Here is a 22422-nt window from a genome sequence, read left to right as displayed (position 1 = left end):
TAGCTAAATAATCTTGAAAAATATGTGAATAAATAAGATAACAAACTTCCGTACTGTGTTTTTACGAGATACCCAGGTTCTATCCGTAGGTTATCATTCCAATGACACAGGGGCAGATTCAGCTATCCGTAGGGTGTGTCAATCCAATGACACAGGATCAGATTCAGCTTACGAAAGATCATCAACCCATACAATATATGCAATCTTGTTTGTAAAATCAATGAGATTATTTCATAATACATCCGTCATAAAAGTTAACATCATTTGGCGAAGGCATGGGGTCATGGAACTCTAGTTTCTGTTATTATCATTAGAGTTTCAAGCTCAAGACGCGCTTTCTTCCCTCGATAAAACATAGGACGTTAGATATTCCACCAATAGCAGCCCCCGTCTACGCCACGTCACGGTAATACGAGCTAAGCTCGATTTAATTGGAAACGGTAATGGTGGCGGCTGAGCGATCTGTTTGAGAGGCAAATTTAATCAATCAATCTTTTCGTCAAACAAAATGCTGATGACGGAAAAAACTTATGCTGGTTGTTACCTGTGTGGGCTTATCCTTATGAGATATCGTTTTTCACGTTGTCTCATAGGCGGTGGCCGTGGGCCCAAGAGTTTTGTGCCAGTAATGCAAATAAACGGCTGTGGACCATTCGCTCGGGCGACCGCGTACGCTGAATCGCTCAAGCATACAATTTACATAACTAGTTGGTCCTAGTTGATACAACGATGCGCTGAATCACGCTGACCTTCAGCTGCCTGGACGACGTAATGGAGTTGTCGGCATGGGCAGGTGATAGAATAATAGCGTAGAACATGTAGAACGTGTTCCTGGATACAATGGTTCTCGGTTCTCGCTGCACGTGTGAGGTTTACTGAAATACAAGAAAACAGACCCCGGGGAACAGTGTCCCCTGGGCCGTCCGCCGTCCAGCGCCAGAGCCTGACAACACGACTACATTAGCTACATTAGAACAACATAAACCCAGCAATACAATTGTTGAAAGAGACTGCTGTAGTCCACTATAGAATATTGCTAACTGTACTACCGTCAGACCATTTCTCTACTCTAGAACATTCCCTTTCGTTTGCCTCCGTCGGTCCAAAGTGGAAATACAAAACGCACTGAGTTACGGATGATTTTGTTGTACAACTAGCGACCAAAGGAAAAAAAAAAGTGATTGGATGAGACGATAACACCAACCGACGCAAATTTTTCGAACAGAACGGTCACTTAAGTTAAGATACCATGAATTTGGACAGAGCAATAATGAATCGACATCACAACTGTACATCTAAATAGTTATTACGTAAACAGAACATTAAATGATAGTAAGTCAGAAATTGACGGACCATACCCCACGGCTACACAATATTGGCAAAAAGGACACAATAACATGTTCTAAAAATTTCGTTCGCAACTGAAAGAACAGAGGCAATACTTCTCTGTTTTTTTTAGGCTGATATTCAAAAGATCACAAGATGTCAGCAGTTTTGTTGGTGTAAACAGTACGAAAACGGAATAGAATGAGTCCAACATTTCTAGCTCTATTTCGAAAAATACTAGACAATACATTGACATTTATATTTACTGGACAAGAACTACCATGGACTTGGACCTTGAGATGACGAATAAAGGAAAGGCAAAACGCACATAACCTACTTCAATAAACGTAAAAAAACAGCGCTAATCAAGACAAAATCGGACCATAAACTTACCTTTCAATCTACAGTACACACAGAAAAAAATATGGCCGACGGCAAGGAGGTCTTTATACCGGTCATGACAGTATTTGTACCAGACGGACTAGCGGTAGGTATTTGGTCTCTCTATAAGACGTGTCGTTCAATGTCCATCTCCAGTTACTTATAATATCTAAAGGTTGGGCGCTCTCACCACCGAGTCGCTAAGTATGTAGGCATCCTTCCATCTTTTCAGATGATGGTAGCACTCTGGATTTGGCAGCTTCTCATGTGGCTCTGAAGTCCAATCCTGGCGTGACAGTCTCGTCCGCAGTTTGGACATATGAAATCAGAGGAGTTCTGAGGCTGCTGTCTCTCTTTTCTTCCTAGTCTTCTTTGCTCTAGTTGCTTCTTCCGCTTTGACTGACCCTTTGCTAGACCCGCGCTGACTTCATGGCGCCATCTGTTGCGGTCTGCTGCAATCTGTTCCCAGCTGGTTGGGTCTATGTCAGTTAGCTTCAGGTCTCGTTTACAAACGTCTCTGAAACGCAGTGCAGGTCGTCCTACTGGGCGTTTCCCTGTGGCAAGTTCACTGGACAGAATGTCCTTTGGGATGCGCCCATCCTTCATTCTGGATACATGCCCCAACCAGCGTAGACGTCGCTGGCAGAGGAGAAGGTGCATGCTCAGGGAGCAAGAACGTTCCAGAACAGTGGTGTTGGGTATTCTGTCGGCCAGTACCTGAAGGCGCCTAAGGACCACTTTGGCAAAGACTTTTCCCACGATGCTAAGCAGAGAGATGCCTCTGTAGCTGTTGCAATCAGTGCGATCCCCCTTGTTCTTGTACAGAGTAATGATCTTGGAGTTACGCATGGACCGTGGTACTTGGCCCTCTTTCCAGCAAAGACACAGTAACTCGTGCAGTGGTTTTAGCAGGACAGGTTTCCCACACTTTATGACCTCAGCTGGAATGTTATCTTCTCCCGGTGCTTTCCCACTTTGCATAGAATCAATGGCTTTACTCAGTTCTTCTAAAGTAGGCTCTGCATCAAGCTCTGCAATAACAGGTAAGTCTTCAATGTTGTCTAGCACGTCTTGAGAAACTGAGTTTTCTGTTGAATATAGTTCGAGGTAATGTTCCACCCAGCGTGCCATCTGCTTGTCCTTGTCTGTAAGGATCTCGCCATTCGATGCTTTAAGGGGGGCACACTTTTTGATTGGTTTTCCTGTTGCTTGTTTGATGCCCTCATACATTTTTCTTATGTTGCCACTGTCTGATGCAAACTGGATACGTTCTGACAGCAGAAGCCAGTAGTTGTTTGCACAGCGGCGTGAGGTTTGCTGAGCTTTGTGTCGGGCTACTTTTAAGGCTTGTAGGTTCTGACTGCTCGGGTTTTGTTTGTAGCTGAGCAGTGCTGTACGTTTCAGGTCAATAATAGGTTCCAACATAGAGATGTGTGCTTCAAACCAGTCTGTGTTCTTTCGCTCCTTCTTTCCATAGGTCTGGACGGCTGCACGGTGGATGGTCTTACTCAGTGACTCCCACATGTGCTCTGCGTCCTGAGTCTGGGAAATGTTCAGACTTTCTTCAAGACGTTCAAGGAACTTCTGGTTTTTGTTTGGAAGGGAGGTTTTGCTGACATCGATTCTTGGCTGGCCTTTCTTCTTGGTGTGATGCAGCCTCTTGGGCCTTATTGTTATCCTTGAGGCAACAAGAGAGTGGTCAGTGTCGCAGTCTGCACTGTGGTATGATCTTGTGTTGCAGACACTGTTTAAAGAAGTGCGTCGTGTGATGACTAGATCCAACTGGTGCCATCGTTGCGATCTGGGGTGTCGCCAGGATGCTTTGTGGATAGCTTTGTTTTGGAAGAAAGTGTTTGTTACACAAAGGTTGTGGTAGCAGCAAAGCTCGATGAGCCTTTGCCCGTTATCGTTCATTTTGCCAATCCCATGGTGACACAGCACAGTCTGCCAAGACTCATTGTCTGCGCCCACCCTGGCATTGAAGTCCCCCAAGACGAAGATGTGCTCTGATGTTGGGATTTCCTGAACAGCCTTGTCTAGTTGCTCATAGAACTGATCCTTGGCTTCAGGTGTGGCCTGCAGTGTTGGCGCATACACACACACGAGGTTTGCAGGACCTTCATGCGTGGAAAGGCGTAGTGTGAGGATTCTTTCTGTACCTCCCGTAGGGGGTTCTATCATGTGCAGCATGGTATTTCTAATGGCAAAGCCAACCCCATGTTCTCTAGCTTCATCCCTTGCTTTCCCTTGCCAGAAGAAGGTATAGGAGTCCTCCTTTAGGGACCCACTGTCAGGAAGTCTTGTTTCTTGCAAGGCAGCTATATCAATGTTCAATCTGTAGAGTTCACGATCGATCACTGCAGTCTTACGAAAGTCCTCTATGTCTCTTAAGTCATCGGATAGACCAGTACGCATAGTTCGTACATTCCAGCATGCAATACGAATGGCTGGAGTTTTCTGTTTACTTCTGTCATTTCTTCCTTTGTTGTCTGGTGTATGGCATACACCTGTCGAGTAAGACTCTAAGCTCCACACACCCAATGAAGCAGGTAAGTCGTGACGGGTCAGCACCTAACTGGCCGGGGGCTGCCCGGCTTAAAGCGGGGGGTAGCTGAACCAGTAGGATTTCGAGGATCCTTCCCACTGTCGAAGACAACACGTGGCGTCCAGCTTAACGTCAATTTAGCAAAGACTTATAACCCGTAGACTGCTGTCCTCCGGTTTGTTTTTCGCCCCCAGGGATGGGGGCGACTGGAGTGGCCTCTCCAGAGTGCTGGCCTGGGCGTCTCTATGGAGGTCTTGCGCTGCCCAAAAACACAACAGGACCCCCCTCTCTGCCTCTCCGGCGTGGTCCGAGGGAACGCGAAGCGTGACACTCGGCGACGGTTTGGCTGCAGGAGTTGCCGGAAGGATGTCAGAGTTTGACAGTCGACCGCCTCACGTACTCCACTCCGGATTTTCTGTCTGGGATGACTCCCGTAGCCTTTCCCAGGACTGGGTATAGCCGCAAGGCAGCGGAGGTTTTTGAATCAGGGTTTTCCTTCCCCTAGACGAACTGCTGTTCAAGGCTGACGAGCTCCGTCTACCCGGCTGTTGTACTGTCTTTTGTCTGACCTCTCACCTGTAACCTGCCCGACATGGTTAGACCTGCCAGGGGCTACGAGCCCCCGTCGGTATAGCCCACAGGATCCTTGAGGTACTCAAGCCTCCCCACCACGGCAAGGTAACAGTACGGGGGGAAGTAACAAGCCACCAAATGACACGGGTTCAGTCCAATAGATCAACTGTTCTATTCATTTGCCGTCAACAATCTAGTACAGGAATATTCCTACGCTAAAGGTTACACAAAACGAATCGTACAGTAAAGAAAACCCTTAACATACATAGATATATCATAAAAACAGGCTCATACCCGAACTTGACCAACATTCTTAAGTATCGGAACGAGAGCTTACCTTGAAAGAATTCCGGGTCTCTGTGGCTCAACATACGAATTCGTTGGCACACAAGCCCGTAAGATTTCCCCGCCCCGCAGCGTTTGGTGGATCTTAATTCTTTTGGGAAGGTAGAAACAATTAGTGATGATTAACATAAAGAGATGCAAATCAGGTCCTTCTTTACATGTTTAATGAGAAAAAGTTGAAATTCCCTTTCAATTTGCTATTTTTTAGATTACGACCTATATACGAGGACGCCTTTATACGAGGACACTGTCCACATGTTTGGGTCAACGTTACATGTAGGTAGTGCTTTTCACAATGGCGCTTCAAGACCTATGAACTGAGAACTGTCTATATCAATGTTGCAGGGACCCACTATCCTAGTTGGGGCTGTCACGCTCCGTGCTCCAGTAGGGAGGGCCAGCGTTTAGGTGGCTCAAATTTGACAGCTCCGTGGATCTACCATATGTTTTTCCACCATGGTGTCAATTTGATAATAGAAAGACCAAGGAACTTTGAAATACTATTAGCGGCTCTTTTCACGGTACAAATCTTCAAGATAAAAACAATACTTGAACTGGTCTGGGTGTTTCAAGCCTCATGAAATGCTCTGGATGCCTTTAACAATACACAGTACTAAATACATGTAAGTTTCTAGTGATTTCATTTCACGGTAAGGAGAAAATGGAGTGTTCTCGGTGATTTTGAGTTCGCGATAGCGTTTAGTCACATACTGCTTTAGGGATGGAAATACTGTATCCTTTTGTAGACAGCTAGCTGCACTACCGTTCTAAATCGCTATCAAACGGCTTGCGCTTGTTGGTCGCGTTGCTTTGATTAATTTCATCAGTGTAGATAACCAATGAGTGACAGACTGCATGATGAGTTCATTCTCATCAACCAATAGGGAACACGTGCATTCTTGTTACCAATGGCAACCGGGAATTCTCTTCTTGGACGAATCACAGAGCAGTATTTTGCCGTGTGCAGAAGGCTTTACGTGGTCAAGCCAGAGGTCAGGGCGTCACTTCGGGGTCTAGCTATCACCAAGGGAAGGCCTTTATGGCCTGGCTTTATGGCTTTTGCCGGGGCGTCACTGTGAGCACTGTGAGCCGACATGTCAGGCACGGCAACGAGCTAGCCTCCGATGCAGACTCCTCCCGGCTGTTTCCTTTTTGTGGCCAACAATAAGAAGAAGAAAAATGTAATAGTATAAAAACTGTAACTTGAAAAAGAAAACAGCCGGGAGGAGTCTGCATCGGAGGCTAGCAACGAGCATGGATTCAGCGCCACCAGTTATCATAGCGTCTGACCGCAATGGGAGCTTCGTAGCACTGAGAAGAAGGCTTCCAGAGCCTGTGTTCCAAGACGTGACACCGAGGCTATCTTCGAGAACATGCGGTGTTTGTACGTAAAGGTGATTTATTCCTTTGTGCTGGCATGTTCACGTTTAGAGACTGTTTTAATTTCTGGACCAGAACAATGCTTTAAAAAGTGATGCTAGAAAATTCTTGTTCTTTTTACTTGCTTGTCTGATTGTGAATTGAATGTAGCCGGATTTGACAATCATGGTCAGCTTATGGTCTCATTCATGAGTTTTTCCGCCCCATAGGCTAACATGTTATAGAAATGCACCAATGTCAATTTAAATATCAACTGCGAGGGTGTGAGGAAACTCATGAAGAAACTTGATCCTCACAAAGCAGGAGGACCAGACGATATAAGCACCAGAGTCCTACGGGAGCTTGCGACAGAACTAGCACCAGCACTCACCGCCATCTTTCAGTCCTCTTTAACAACGGGATCAGTCCCAAAGGACTGGAGGAGTGCTTATGTCACGCCAATCTTTAAGAAAGGAGAACAACATATCCCTGCTAACTATAGACCCGTATCATTGACATGTGTTGTATGCAAAATTATGGAGCATATTGTGGTTGGCTCTGTTATGCGACACTTTGAAACCTATTCCATCTTGAATGACAGTCAGCACGGATTTCGACCTGGTCGTTCTTGTGTGAGCCAACTCCTGGACTTCTCAGAGGAGATAACGACCAACTTGGAAAGTGGAAAGCAGACCGACGTCCTTGTAATGGATTTTGCAAAGGCGTTTGACCGCGTCAACCACAGTCTGCTTATCCACAAGCTCCGACGCTACGGTATCCAGGGTACCGCGCTGTCATGGATAGACAGTTTCCTAAAAGATCGGCGCCAAGCAGTCCGGGTTGACGGACAGCTTTCCTCATTCGTAGAAGTCAGGTTTGGAGTCCCGAAAGGCTCTGTTCTAGGTCCCTGTCTATTTCTAGCATATATAAATGACCTACCAGAGAAGTTGACAGCACTGGCTCGACTGTTTGCGGACGATACAGCAGTGTATAAGGCTGTAGTAAACAGCAAGCAACAAGACCAACTACAACAAGATCTCCAACACCTTGCAGAATGGGAGAGAAGTTGGGATATTCAGTTCCACCCAGCCAAGTGCGTGTCCATGGCGGTCACCAGGAGTAGGACACCACTATCCCGTTCTTACGTACTACATGGTCACACCCTAGAAACAGTCCGCACAGTAAAGTACCTAGGTGTCACAATGCGTCACGATGGTACGTGGGATCACCATATTAACAACATGGCAAACAAAGCGAACAGGGTCCTGGATTTCCTCAGAAGAAACCTGAAAATTAGTTCTACCGGTATTAAGGAAAAGGCTTACAAAGCCTTTGTTAGAGCACTCCTAGAGTACGCGTCCAGTGTATGGGACCCGTACACCCAGAAGAACATTGACATGTTGGAATCGGTACAACGACGGGCTGCTAGGTTTGTGCTGAACCGTTACCACAACAAGTCAAGTGTGGGTAGCATGTTGTTACAACTGGGCTGGGAACCGCTTGAGCAGCGACGCAGGACACAAAGGCTCGAGGTGTTCTGCAGAATCAGAGATGGTCTTGTCGAGTGTCCGGTCATAAGGGACAAGATAGTCCCACCACCTCCGCGTGGACGCCGCATGCACACTGAACAATTCACAAGGATTAAGACCAGAACACAGTACAGGGCAGAGTCCTTTCTGGGACTGGAACAACCTCCACAAAGACGAAGTGGAGGCGGTGGTTGCGGCCACAGGTCCAGTTTAACAGCAGCAGGGAAATAAGACCCCCTCCTCCCTTGGACACTGACATGGATTGGCTACGGACTATGGTCTTTGGACACTGGACATGATATAAAGTAACTGGAACGACTATGAGCAGGATGCACTACTTACTTGCGATAAGACTCATCAACAAGAGTGTGCGCAGTAACGGCAAGACAAGACAAGACAAGACAAGGCCAATGTCATTCATTCTCTGTTGAGCTCATCTACGCTAGATCATTTGAAAAAATTGCCAACTACCAGTTGGCATACAATATCTTTTTATGTCAATTACAAACGGCACTTAGCTAGACCCCCTAAATAGGCACTTCCCAGCTGAAAGTGATCGACCGAATTACCGCCAATGTCCGGCTTTGGACGTCTGACCTCGCGCGCGGCTGCCGAACTTTACTTGTTAATTTCTTCCGTTACAAACAAGTTTTCATCACTTTGACGCTTGTGATCAGTCGGGCTGGCTAAAAGAGAATTTCCCACCGATATAAACACACGTTCATGCAGCCGTTCATTTTTTGGGCAACGGACTCTTTTACTAAGTTTTAGAGTATACACGCGGAGTAACACAGGAATGAGACCTTATGCATCTGTTTCTTCCGCAATGTCGCTGAAATGTCTGGACGTGCTATAGTCCGGGGCGCCACAATCAATGTACCATGTGACAACATCCAGTACATCACCAAGCCATGTAATTAGTACCCGTGGCGACTAACGAAGGGTGTTTTTGCTTGATATTACATATGTCATGTCAAGCAAAAGCTCCTTTCGTTAGTCGCCATCGCCACGGCTATGCAAGGAAGTGTCACTGAGCAAATCTACGGCTTATCCACTAGAACCTTTGTGTTATCTTGTTAAAGGTTTGACGGACATCAAGGTCGAAAATTGAACTTGCTGCTTTCAGGATATTCAATCGTCTTTTGTTTCGCAGCGCAAAATGATGTTACTCTGCCTCAACCTAATTGATTATTTCACTTTCTTGCAGCTACAAAACATCTAGGAGGCTGACATCTCTCAGCAACTACAAGGACCGTATTGATGCCATCAAGCCCGGATCAGCTACACCGATGTTCTGAGTGAGAGGTGGTCCGACGAGTGCGCCATCTCTACGGTGACGTCCAGACCGGTGTTCGTGTGTACGCCCTGCAAGAGGACATGGCAATGTTAAGTGTTTCATGATTAATCATTATGGGAATAAGATTGATGTTTTCATAGAATTGGGCTGGGACTGACTAATGTCATTGGCGTGGTAGGAAGTTCATGATTTGTGATGTTCCATTTATAGCTTTAACTCAACGTACAGTTCCCTTTGTGTACCTGAGGCATTGTCGGCAGGGATGATCACAATCTCTTGGTTGATGGTAGGGTACTTGAGTGTATTTAGTTGACATCCCGAGTGATATTGCTGGTAGGGGGTGAGGGCATTTTGTGAGTGGTGGCTACTTTTTCACGCAGGGCTTTAGCCCGTTTCTGTGGTGTATATGCTCGGTGTGTGTGCCTGGTTTGGTTTCTGTGACTGTGTCGGTGGCTGAGATTGTACTCGGGGTGGCTGTGAAGTTCATTGTTTCAGAGAACGGGGACTTTCCTGGTTCTGTTAGTTTATGACTGCTTCGGTTTTTCTACCATCTGTTGTCCTTTCTGTTTATGTAGACTGGTTGGTGGTTGTCGGGGGACCTAGACTAGGACATAATTTGCCTTGTGTCATATCTTGGAGTCCCGAACCAAGATATGGCACAGGGCCAGAAAGGAAGGCAGGTGGTTGGAGAGCCTGAGTAGTTGTGAGCTGACAGAACCAGGGAAATCCCTGATCTCTGAAACACTGAACTTTGCGGTTTCTTCGAATGTAATCCGGATCCCGGCCATCGACATAGCCACAATAACCGTATTAGTCATACATTCGGGTATGTATACCGTAGAAACAGGCTGGAGCGCTGTGTGCAGAAGTAGTCGTTGCTCTCGAGATGTCTCGACCCCTCACCAGCAACAAAACTCAGGGTGTCATCAAAATGGACTCAACACCTTGCCATCCGTCAAGAGATCATGATTCTCTCAGCTGATAATGCTTCAGGTAGACAGAGGGGATGGTACATTTCTAGGTTGAACCTAGAACAGAAATGACAATCCCAAATCAAGTTAACTTCCTGTCATGCCCCCAGCAATCTGTAAATGAAGTTCTCGAAATTACAATTGTTTCAGGTGAAGTGCAAATTGTACCATTTTGTAACACTTTGCATTCCTCTGTTTTGTCAACAATTGCTATCAAATAAACGGTTCAAAACCTGGTTTATAGTTTGTTTCCCATTTGATCTTGAAAGAAAACGGATGCTTTCTCCCTCCCCAACCTCAAACTGGCATGAATGGATGTTCCCTCTCCCCTTATCCCCACTCTAATGTGAAACGGATTTCCCACTCCCTCCAAGCTGACCTTGACTGTATGGTCCCTCTTGTCGAGCCTCTGTGGTCTTTGTAAAATGTCTTCTTACTTTCCCAGAGCCTCGACCCGTGTAACATGGATGCTAAGTCCCCTCCCAGATCCTTAATCCATGTAACAACCATTGGCCCTCTCACACAGTTAACTCAATGTGACATTAATGGTCCATCCCTTCTCAGACCCATGACCATGTACAATGGATTGTCCCTCCCATTATAGACCCTTAACTTAACAATAAGTGAAATGGATGATCCCTCTCACCCTTAGGCCTTCATCCCATGAGAAATGGATTGTCCCTCTATTCCTAGACCCCTATGAAATTGTCCCTCCCTTCCCAGACCATTTAGCCCCTTGTAAAATGGATTGTCCCTCCCTTTCAACACCTCAACCCCATGTGAAAGAGATGGCCCATCCCCTCCCAGTACAGTTTTTTTATTTATTTAATTGTTTCTCCTTCACCACACCCTAACCTTAGATGGATGGTCCCTCCCTTCCCAGTTGACTTAGTGTGCAATGGTTGGTCCCTTACTCCCTACCACAAGATGAAGGTAGCAGCACGCAGTATTAAATCGCGACACATGGAGTTTGTGATTTAGAGGTGAAACATAGAATAACTAGTACTCCTGAAGACATATTTGATATGTGGATAAGGATTGATGAGATCTCCAAATACTTAGTAATTAGATTTTGTGCCCCTAGTGACTTTCTGAGGTACTGTAGTGCAGCTTCCTGTTCTAATATCTCGTGTTCTGTACATACTATTGTCGTGATTCTTGGGTGGTAGATAGCCCTTTCGAAGGAAATTAAGTAGAGTAGGTTTGAGTCCTCTAGAACTGCAGGAGCAGGTTTTCTTTCAGAATTTGAAAGGAAATAAGAAGGGGTTGACAGATGGCAGTAATTTTTGGTTTGTAGATAGCTTGAGTAATTTGCATAATTAATGATAAATATATAGATGAGATTGACGAATCATCATGATTTGTATGTAGATAGCTTAAGTGAATCTCGGTATATAATCAAATCATAAGTATACAAATCAGACTCTAGTTTGCATAATTAATTAGGGAACTTCAGAAACCCGCTGCGTTCCATAATAAGACTATTCAAATATGTGACCTTTAAGTGAGGAAGAGAGAAATGTTGATAGATTAATGATATGCAATTGAGGACCTAAATTGCATATTCAATGATGACTACTATAATTCTTTCCTAATAAGTGACGCCAATTTCATACTTGTGGGATTTGGAAGTTATAAGGGATACAAAGTTGGTGGGCGCCTTTTAGATTTCTAGCGTGGATGTCCGATCGGGTTGGGGGTAACCAACTCCTGAAGGTAGGATTTCGAAGTAAGGATAAGTCATAATCATTTGGCGAAGGAATGATGTCGTGGAACTCGTAGTTTCTTCCTTATTTGAGATCGATAGGTGGTGCTTTCATAGCTGCCCACACTTTTTACACGTCCGTCAGTTTTTACAGAAAAGTAGAGTTTTAAGTTACTTCAAGCTGTCATCTGTTGAGAATCGATGAGGGAACAAGTTGGAACACCACTCCTTGTACTGCGGATCAACATTTTAGGCCGTTTTTGCGGTTTCTGACCGAGTTTTTAAAAGTTTCCCTGAACCGACGCCGGATCAAGGGGGAGGGCACCGCCGAGACAAAGGAATTCACCGTCTACGTGAATCAAGCGCTGTTTCTACGTACCAGGAAGGTGAGCCGGCTATGACTTTCCCTGCCTGTGACAGCATATAAATCACCTTTAACAGTAAGACAGAGGAACTAGTTCAGTGCTGACGGGAGAACTGCAAGAAACCAAACGCTACATGTCTGTTTACTACTGGAGTCAAATGCCGGGTTACTACAGGTCATTTAGCCATTGCCCTATACAGCACACTGATCTACTCGGCGTCGACCCTTCGGGCATTTATGTCTTACTCAAAGTTGTCTACCAAAGCAAAAAGGTCAATCACTGAATGTGGAATAAAGACATTTTTTCACGCCAGGGGTTGTCGTGGGGGAAAGAATATCGCCAGACCGATCCCTGTCGTGCTGGGAAATCGTCGAGCAACACTCCTGACCCGGCGCACCTGGCAGCCTACTACGAGAGAGACAATCCTGCGAACCTGTGAGAAGACAGTAGCCGAGAAGAAGAGAAAGCATCCCCCCGCAATACCATCTATCCTGTTATGTAACCCCAGGTCACTAGTAAACAGGTTAGAGGAATTCCAAACCATTTTGTTGAACAATAACATCGACATAGCTGCCGTGACGGAGTCATGGTTCACACCTGACATGTCTGAGACACACCTTGCTGTGGATGGGTACAACCTGTTCTCTAGATGCCGCACACATAGAAGAGGAGGAGGAGGCGTGGCATTGTATGTGAAAGATTCCATACCAGCTACTAGTTGTGCAGGACACGTCTGTGCCACCCGAACTGGAATGTTTATGGATTTCTGTCAGACCCAGGCGCTTACCCAGGGGTTTATCGGAACTGATCATCTGTACAGTGCCTCTCCGCATCAGGACGCACTTGTGGAACATCTACTTACAGAAAGTGATCGCATAAGAACAAGTCACCCTGAAGCAGGGCTAATTCTCTTGGGTGACTTCAACAGACTGGATACCGAGGATATTTGCGGTGGAAATGGTCTGACCCAAGTTGTAGACAAACCCACAAGAGGACAAGCAATTCTTAAGGTGATTATCACAGACCTCCAGGCTTACTACGACAAACCTGAAATCACCAGTCCTCTCGGCCTCAGTGATCATAATATGGTCCTGTGGAGAGCCAAGTCCTTTCAACAACGTAATGAAACTAAAACAAGGAAAGTGCGACCATGCGGGACTCGGATATACGTGCCTTCGGTCAGTGGCTCTGTTCTTACCAGTGGCAGGAACAGTACGATGAACCCTCATGCGAGGGTAAATCAGCCATCTTCTACGACACCACGGCAAAAGCGATCGAACAGTACTTCCCCATGAGACAGGATGCACAGTACGGACAAACCATGGATCTCACCGGAAGTAAAGTCGCTTATTCTCAGAAGACAGAAGGCCTTTTCGGACGGTAAAACCTTGTTGTGGAAACATCTCAGGAACAGGGTGAACCGGGAGGTGAAGAAAGCCAGAAAATCCTACTACGGTGACCGAATTAAAAAGCTGAAAAATGACAATCCAGCCAGTTGGTACCGAGAGATCAGAGGCAAGTTTGCTCAACATGCAACACAAGGAACTCTCTGTCGACATCCCGGACATTGACTCAGCAGACAGCCTTTCCATTGCGAACTTTATTAACGAACAGTTTGCAACAGTGGCGCAAGGACGTCCTTGCCTGGATCCGACACAGCTTCCAGCATACCTGCCATGTAAGACTCCTCCGCCAGGAGTCTATCCCTGGGACGTGTACCCCATTTTGCAAAGGCTTAAAGTCGGAAAAGCTCCTGGCCCAGATCAGCTGAGTACGAGAGTGTTGAGGGAGTTTGCCTACGAGTTTAGCCAACCCGTTGCTGACATTTTGAATGCTTCGCTTAAGGAGGGGGCACGTACCGCAACAATGGAAGGATGCCATCGTAGTACCACTCCCTAAGTGCCAGCCTCCGAGCGTTAACAAACTACGCCCGGTTTCGTTGACATCGCAACTAGCTAAAGTAGCTGAGTCATTTGTTAGTAAGTGGTTGCTACAGGACATCAGACCGTCACTAGACCCACAGCAGTACGGATGCCTAAAGGGTAACAATGAAATGTTTTTATGTATATGTAAATTTGATTATTGATATTGTAAACAAACCTGTTAATTCAGCCCTAGGGCTGCCATGAGGCCTGTATCTGTTTGTCTACTGAATAAACCTGTCATTATCATCATCATCATCATCAGGGAAAGTCCACCACTCACTACTTGGTTAGTTTGACTGACTACATAACCGGAAACTCCGACAAGCTGGGTAACATCACTACTCTTGTGATGACGGACTTCTCGAAAGCTTTTGACAGGATTGACCACACCGTTGCCATCACCAAACTGTTAAAGCTTGGAGCAAGACCAAGTTTGATTCCCTGGATAAGTGACTTCCTGACAAACCGCCGCCAATGCGTTAGGTACCACAACGAACTATCTACGTGGCAAACTCTCTCCTGCTCGGTGCCCCAAAGAACTTTACATGGACCCCTCATATTTCTGGTTGTGTTCGACGATGCGGTAAGAGAGTCCCCCTTGGAGGAGTGGAAATACGTTGACGATCTTTCTTTGGGAGAGTCTCGGCATCACACAGAGCCATCCATCATGCAGGAGGAACTAGATAAGTTCAATCAGTGGTCTAGGGAAAACCACATGCCTAGGTAGTCACGTGCTTGCTAGGAGTCTGGTTGCAGGCAAACTTGAGATGGGACACGCAGGTATCGAAAATGACCACTAAAGCAAACGGAAGGCTCTTCATGCTCAGAAGACTGAAACGTTTCAACCTCACAGTGGAAGACTTGCTGCATGTGTACACGTCCTACGTGCGACCTGTACTGGAGTACTGTGTGCCAGTGTGGCATCCTGGACTTACCACAGAACAAACTACACGGATAGAGAAAGTCCAGAAGAGAGCTCTTCGCACCATTCTGGGGGGACAGTACACAGGCTACAAACACTGTCTCAGGTCTACAAACACTGTCTCAACGGCGCCTCGAGCTGTGCAGGAAGTTTGCCAAGAAACTTGACCCCGAGCTGCGCCCTCAGAGAATGGGACAGTGTCACGGCAAAGATACAAGGAACTCTCACAAACTTAGAACTTTGAAATGCAGAACAAACCTGTACAGGGACTCGCCGGTACCGTACCTTGTGAAAGTACTAAATGACTGCATGTTATAGATTATTTATTTCATCTATAAATGAAAAAGGAAAGCTTTTATGTTACAGTTCGATCGTCCAATAAACCAGTAGTTGACAAGGCTTCACTTAAGATGTGATCATGTAATTGTAAAGTTTTTAGAAGTTTTTAATGACGTGTTGTTTTGTAAGAAAAAGACGCAATTCAGCCTGGGGCTGCTATGTTCTTTGAATTTTTAATAAACCATTCATTCATTCATTCATTCATTTTCCTGGATAGTTTTGCTAAAATTCTTGAAAATTCTCGTTTAAACTTGCATTTGTTCCCTTCATTGTTCTGTGTTGTTTACATCACATCAGATCGAATTCGGTTCACGGGCATATTTTCTGAAAGTGCCATGGTCATGATTTTTGTGTGGTAGATAGTTCATGCCACAGGAAGTAAGTTGTGTAAGTTTGGGCCTCCTAGCATCTTGTTTGGAACTGCAGTGGGTGTTTTTGTTTTGATCTTCGGACATGAATAACTTGAGAAGGGGTCAACAAGTCGTCATGTTTGCCATGTAGAGACCTCAGACGGTGCTTTACACAATCAATGACTAATTATTCAAATCAGGAGCTAATCTGCATAATTAGTAAGGAAAGTTTGTAAATCCACTACATTTCATAATGGGACATGTGACAGTGTTCCGGAAACAGGTCAACAGAGGGGCTTGCCTAAAAGTATAAATAAACAGATGGGGAATATAAATAAACAGATGGGGCAGTCTCACTTGGTTTTTAACGTGTTCAGTTTAGGCATTTTTGTCCAACACACGGTTGGCGACATAACGAAAAGGGGACAAAATAGAAAGCCTGACAAAAGCACCTAAAAATACGTCAAAATCAAGCCGGACTCACTCCTTTGCTTGGAGAGTACACTGCACCACAACTGCACCACTGGTTTCTTTCAAAATGTGTATGATATGAAATAATGGTTTCTTCTATTCATATATATTTACTGTACCATTTCATCATCACTTTTGATATTTTTGATGACCAGTTATGACATATATCAGCACACTAGACACATATACAAGTCCTGTACCACCAAATGATTTTAACCCTATCTAAACTGGACTCATCCCCTCCCCCATCACAACATATTTTCAGGGGGTGATAAGCATGTAAATATTGATCACTCTCCAAAATAAGCCTTGATTATTTGGCGAAGATATTGTGTTCGTGGAACTCTAGTTTAAAATATTCGGCTGGCGCAGCCGAACACCAGCCGACTCAGCCGAACGCCAGCCGACCTAGCTCCCGAATCACTCTAACCATGGTCGGGGGAGAGTCGGGAGGCCATGTTCGGCTATGTGTAACCGGGGCTTAAACCACGCCAGAACCACTGCTGACCTACTCTCAACTAGTTTTGCAAGGCCGTACCACTGTGCTTACTCATTTCCATCCAAGTGACTACTATCAGAACGTGAGCGAATCCCCGCCGACCTTCACACGACCAAAAACAACGAAGAACATTAAATTTTAAAGCCGTATCAAATCTAAGCGTGATCTGAATTCGGTCTCTCGGTGATGTTAGCAGCATAGAAGAACGGATGATTTTGATTAAAATCGAAAATGACCCTTCGTTTCAAAGTCACGGAATTTGTCGATGTCAATTCGTGAGAGGGTTAGTAATCGGTCGGGGATTAGTCAGGAGAGATTCGGCAGTATGCGGCTAGATGGTTGGGAGTAGGTTAGAAAGCATTCGGGGCTCAGTCGGAAGTAAGTCATTTACTGGTTAGGAGATGATTGGGACATGTTCGGCGCTAAAAGATATGCGTGGCCTAAAAATTGTTAGACACTGAAGACAAAATTTTGAAACAGACGTTTCAGACAGCGTCCGCTGTCTGTCGTCAGTGACTGACTGTTTCAAATTTGTATACAGTTGGTTGAGCATTTTTTTGCGTATCTGATTACCTGGATATCTAACCTTCATCGATGTATATACATAACCACTGCAATACACATTTGCAGAAAGAGAAAGATAGGGAAATAAACTTATCTGATACTTCTTTTAAGCCAAAAATATCTGCTTTCTATGAGCTGTATCACAGCGGGCAGGTTGATCTAAACTTGTACCCTACACATCGCACATTAAAGTCAATACGGAAAATTTAATATGATGATGATAACTTGAACTTTCAGATATAGATTCAAACATCAACAAACCTTTGAACGCAAGCAAGTTAAGACTAAATGATTTTCGAACACTCCCTGTGCTAGCCTCCCTATACAAGCTGGATTTAAAGATTGATTATATATGTTAATTCCTTTCATACTAATCCTCACGTCGCCTGTGTTTTTTTAAACCACTCTTGTTACACAATTGTACATTAGCTTTAGAAATGATAGACACACTTTACAGGGCCTGACACTGGATGCTACCTGAAATGTCTGACCACTGATATGGTAATGATGCTCTTATTACTTGGATGTCTAACCTTTGTCGTAAATTGCAAATTTCACACCTCTGATTCAGGACAGGTATTCAAAATGCCACACCTGGCCTGCGCACTAAAGCCAGGTGTAATCTAAGCGCCTTTTTGAGCCCAGGTGATAATGGAGATTATGCTAATACCCCCTGAGAGGCGTGGGTATAAGAATAAGGCCTGGAATAAAGAAATACGTCTTTCTTACTGGGGCGGAGTCATGAGTGTAGTGACAAAAAGGGATCTGGTAATGGGGGTAGGTTGAGAAGTGAAAAAAAGAATTCACATTGGTTGTTTGTTCTGTTGCTGTTTTATTTTTTGTCCCCTCCCCCCTCCCCGTTTCTTAAATGACATTCTATTTCCTTTCATGCCCAGGCGTATGATGTTTTTTTTCTATTTTCCGCATACCTTATCCCTCTCTCCATCCTGGTCTTGGGCTCGTAGGATGGGTGTGGCACTCGGAATATTGTACTATTTTGCCAACAAAGAACACTTCATTTGGGCAGAATTTCACATTAGCACCTTTTGGGCATTTGTATTGGGGACTTTGCATGAAGTTAAGAGATGGATGGATGGGGTCCAACAGTGACAGGAAAATGTTGAGACAAGTTTTCCTTTGTTCTGTTGATGAAGAATGCGATAGAAGTTTGGCACCGAGGTTAAAGAATTTGAGAAAACTCATATACAAAATGTATCATTAAAAATACCGGTACAATAAATGGTCAACACTCCAGTTTGATCATTCATGGGGAGATCTTTATTGTAAGGTAACATCTACATGTACATTTCCTGAACTACCGGTACATTTACCAAGTCCAAGGTTACGTTTTCAAGGCTGTTGGTTTGTAGGCAGTAGAGCTTTCATAGTTATTAATATGTACAATATATATGTACAAATATTATCATTAAATATAATATATTTGGATAATGATATTTGTATTTGTATAATTTGGTCTTCCAAGGTCACATGATCTGTCTCATATTTATTCAATACAAAAAATGATGAACTTTTCAGAGGAAGAAAAACGTGCCAAGAGTAATTTTAACAAAATGCTCAATAACTCCACAAACTTAATCCTGTAGTCACATTGTTACATAGCATCATCCAACCATTGTACGCTTCCGTCCTCTCAGCCTCACTTCATCTAACTTCTTGATAACATCCTTGGACTTTCTCGAGTGTTTAGTATAACTCTTAAGAATGACACGGAACAACGTCTCTGTGTTTGGATGTGTGCTGAGGAACGCTTTCTCCAAGACGTACAGATCCACCCCCTTGTCTTCGGCGAGCTGCGATACCGAACTCAGACCGAAGTCGATCAGAACCACCTCTGGGTCCGTCGCGGACGCGTCCTGTTTCAGCATTATGTTAGACGTCGTCAGGTCTCCGTGGATGATGTCTCCGTCGTGCATGGTTGCCAGGATTTTTCCGATCTTGTCCATGATTGGCTGCAGGGCTCGGAAGCTGTCGCCTGCCCCAACGGACTGCACGGCCACGATATAATCCCGCGAGGTGGTCGCACACCGCAAGTCCTCCATGTAGATACAGTTGGACTGGTAGTTGACAAAGTAGATACAGGGGGTGGGGATACCTGCAAGACATTTAAAACATTCTCTTTACCGTTATAATTTCGGACTACATGTAGACATGGGCTAATGTATAAGACTGCAAGTAAAATATAGCTCTGCAACAGTCGCAGCAACTAATACCTTTTGAAAAGCTGCTGGCTTGGTAAAGTATCTCGTCTTTAGTTTTATGGGTTTGTATGCTATAGCTATCTCTTTCACACTATTTTAAAAGTTTAAAAGTTGGCATACAGATATATTGAATTAGCTGAGCACTGCATTGGAGATTTACTAGCTAACTAGTATGAGTTTCAATTTCAAGAACTAGTTTCTTAGTTACAAATATTGCTGATATAATAATGTCTCACTTATGATATGATTAATATAGTCTTTTCATTTGACGTCATGTCGGATTTACCGTGTACGTCTGTTAAACTGTAATCAAATGGCCGCCTGTGGATTCAAATTCTGATGTCAATAAAGCATCTATAACTTCATTCATCTTCATTTCGAATACCCTCTAACAACCCCTGAAGGGGTATCACTGAGGGGGGGTCAGGCCTGGCGGGATACGACAGGGCGGCAAGCTGTCAGCGCTTGTGCGATATGCCCCGGCAGGGTATTCCACTCCTTAACCGTGCGTGGAAAAAAGGATAGTCTAAAACAATCTGTACATGCTGAAGTGAGTTTGCATTTAAGGTTATGGGGCACCCCCTAGTTTATTTTTTGGGTCTCAATTCGAGTTTGCACACCCCCAAGTCTAGCGACCGTCTAGATCTCTTCCAGGAAATATTTCCGAGCCAAAACAACTGTGAATGGGAATAAAGGATATCCCTCTAGCTACAAGAAAACCCGAGTTTCGGTTTCTTCAACCTTTGTAATTTTAGTAAATATAAGAGGGAAAAAGAATTTTTCCGTCAAAAATGAGGCGCAAAATTTGGCATTTTCCTGTGGAACTAAACACATCACAAAATTTTTTGACACGAAAATGACTGTTAGTGTCAGAAAGAGAAAACTCCAAGGTATAATCAAGCACATTATAAAGAAAATCCTACCACTCTGATTTTCACAATAACCCGTAGCGCGAGGTTCTAGTAATGCAACACGGCCAAAAGAACGCATCAAAGGTCAATCTGGGTCAAAGGGGCAGTTTACCTTCAACGCGTATCGATATCTGGAAGTAAGGCTCGGACTGAAACGCAATTTCCACCCAAAACACACTGATTCATACACTTTTCAGCCATGTTAGTATTTAATGTCAGTTCGAAGCACATTTTGAGAAATCTGAACTCAAACCCAGACCCTCGGAACCCTTTCGTCCCTTTTTTGTCGTGGACTACCATGGACCACTGTCGCGGAAGAACTGGTGCGTGCACCGTTAAGGCTAGCTCTGGTGTGTCTGTGGGCAACTGGTACAAGATACTGTTCAGGTGGGATATTGATGAGACCCTGGGAAATCTTATAAAGTGTAGTTAGACGTGCTTCTCGCCTTCTGTCTGCCAGCAAGGGCCATTACCAACGGTCACTCGCGCCGCTCTGCGCTGCACCTTTTCTAGCGCTTGTGACCCGCCAGAAGAATGGGGGTCCCAGATAGTCGCGCTGTATTCCAGGTGTGGCCGTACTAGCGATTCGTAACAAGTAGACCTCACTCGTGGAGGGCAGCACCACAGGTTGCGTCGAATGACCGCTAGTATTCTGTTGGCTTTGCCAGTGGCATGTCTAATCTGGGTGTCCCATCTCATGTCGTGAGATAGGTGGACTCCAAGATATGGGGTGGTTTTGACACTTGCAAGATTCTCTGAGCAAAGAGATTATTGTGTTATAATTGGTTTGCACTGGACCCAGGTTAACTCGTTAATAACGTTACAGATTCAACGTTCAGAGTAGTTGTACTTTGATTCAATGCACAAATTTGTCGACTACATTGTGACAGTACTAAATGTTTCTTAACACAAATAACAGGCGGTGTACCTGCTTTCCTTGCCCGAGCCACGGTCCTGGCTTCTCCCTGGGTCCTCTTCGTGGTCAGCTTCTCGTCCAGTCTGGGATGCCTGTACTTCTTACTGAACCTCTCCTTCAGTACAGTAGGTCTGCCGAGAAACGTACCACGGTACAGCCGGGCTTCGGCGCCCTGTTTGAAGAGAACGAACCCGGGGTGGTGGAGCGACCCTGGGGGCCCAGTCCCTCCTCCGGCGGCTGACGACTCACCCGAAGCCGCCTGCCTTTCGATGATCTGTACCACGGTCGGAATTTCAGCCATATTACTGGAACTGACTGAAGAATCACCCGAACCTCTTTCTCTTGATTGTTGCACGGCAAGGGAAGGGCTATCCTCCATTTTGTCTGCCATCAAAATAGCTCAAAACAGACACAAAGGACACTGTCTTTAACAGAGAAGTAGACTTCCTCGCTTCTGGAAGTTGTAAGAAGTGTTTTGACGACAAAGCAGATGAGACAAAATGTGGTAAAAATGTGCCCTCCCCTTGCAACACGATGGTGACCTTTGCCCGTGGGTTAATACACTAGAAAATACAAAATATGAAATATAGTTAATGAATAAAAACAGTGGTTTAGATACAGTAAAATAGATAAAAAAATCAAAGAGTATTAACTTTATCTCTATCTTGTATTAAATCATGATACAAAATAGGTTTTATGTTTCGTTTAGTAAAAAATTATGAAAAAGGACCCTAATTTGAAATAGAACAGTTCACTTTTCGCGCAAAGACTACTGGGTCAGGGTGAACAAGAAACCGCATGCAAACCTAAACCGGCATTTCTAATGAAATTCATTATAAGGAAAAATGCTTGCTTAAAAATGACAAATGTCATATTTTCATATATCATACACATATTATCTAATGTTTAA

The 22422-nt window shown here is 44.7% G+C and overlaps 1 protein-coding gene across 1 annotated transcript; it reads right to left on the bottom strand.

The window, feature by feature from the left end:
• Positions 1-18721: 18721 nt before the first annotated feature.
• LOC136438149 (EKC/KEOPS complex subunit Tp53rkb-like) lies at positions 18722-22078 on the bottom strand. Its single transcript, XM_066432875.1, has 2 exons — positions 21525-22078; positions 18722-19579 (listed from the first exon to the last, which is right to left on the bottom strand). The coding sequence occupies exons 1-2, from the start codon at positions 21901-21903 to the stop codon at positions 19089-19091; spliced, it is 870 nt and encodes a 289-aa protein (XP_066288972.1). The 5' UTR covers positions 21904-22078; the 3' UTR covers positions 18722-19088.
• Positions 22079-22422: the final 344 nt, after the last annotated feature.

This window comes from Branchiostoma lanceolatum, chromosome 7 (assembly GCF_035083965.1).
Source record: "Branchiostoma lanceolatum isolate klBraLanc5 chromosome 7, klBraLanc5.hap2, whole genome shotgun sequence".
In the NCBI taxonomy this organism is placed as follows: Eukaryota; Metazoa; Chordata; class Leptocardii; order Amphioxiformes; family Branchiostomatidae; genus Branchiostoma; species Branchiostoma lanceolatum.
The sequence above is the reverse complement of the archived record's forward strand: the minus strand, read 5'-3'. Positions and strand labels throughout refer to the sequence as shown.

What these genes read in the sequence shown, in the direction of transcription:
- LOC136438149 (XM_066432875.1), bottom strand. Translation starts at nt 21,903, where the DNA reads ATGGCAGACAAAATGGAGGATAGCCCTTCCCTTGCCGTGCAACAATCA. An exon ending in GGCTCGGGCAAGGAAAGCAG is followed by an intron (nt 19,580 to 21,524) that starts GTACACCGCCTG and finishes AATGTCTTGCAG; the next exon opens with GTATCCCCACCCCCTGTATC.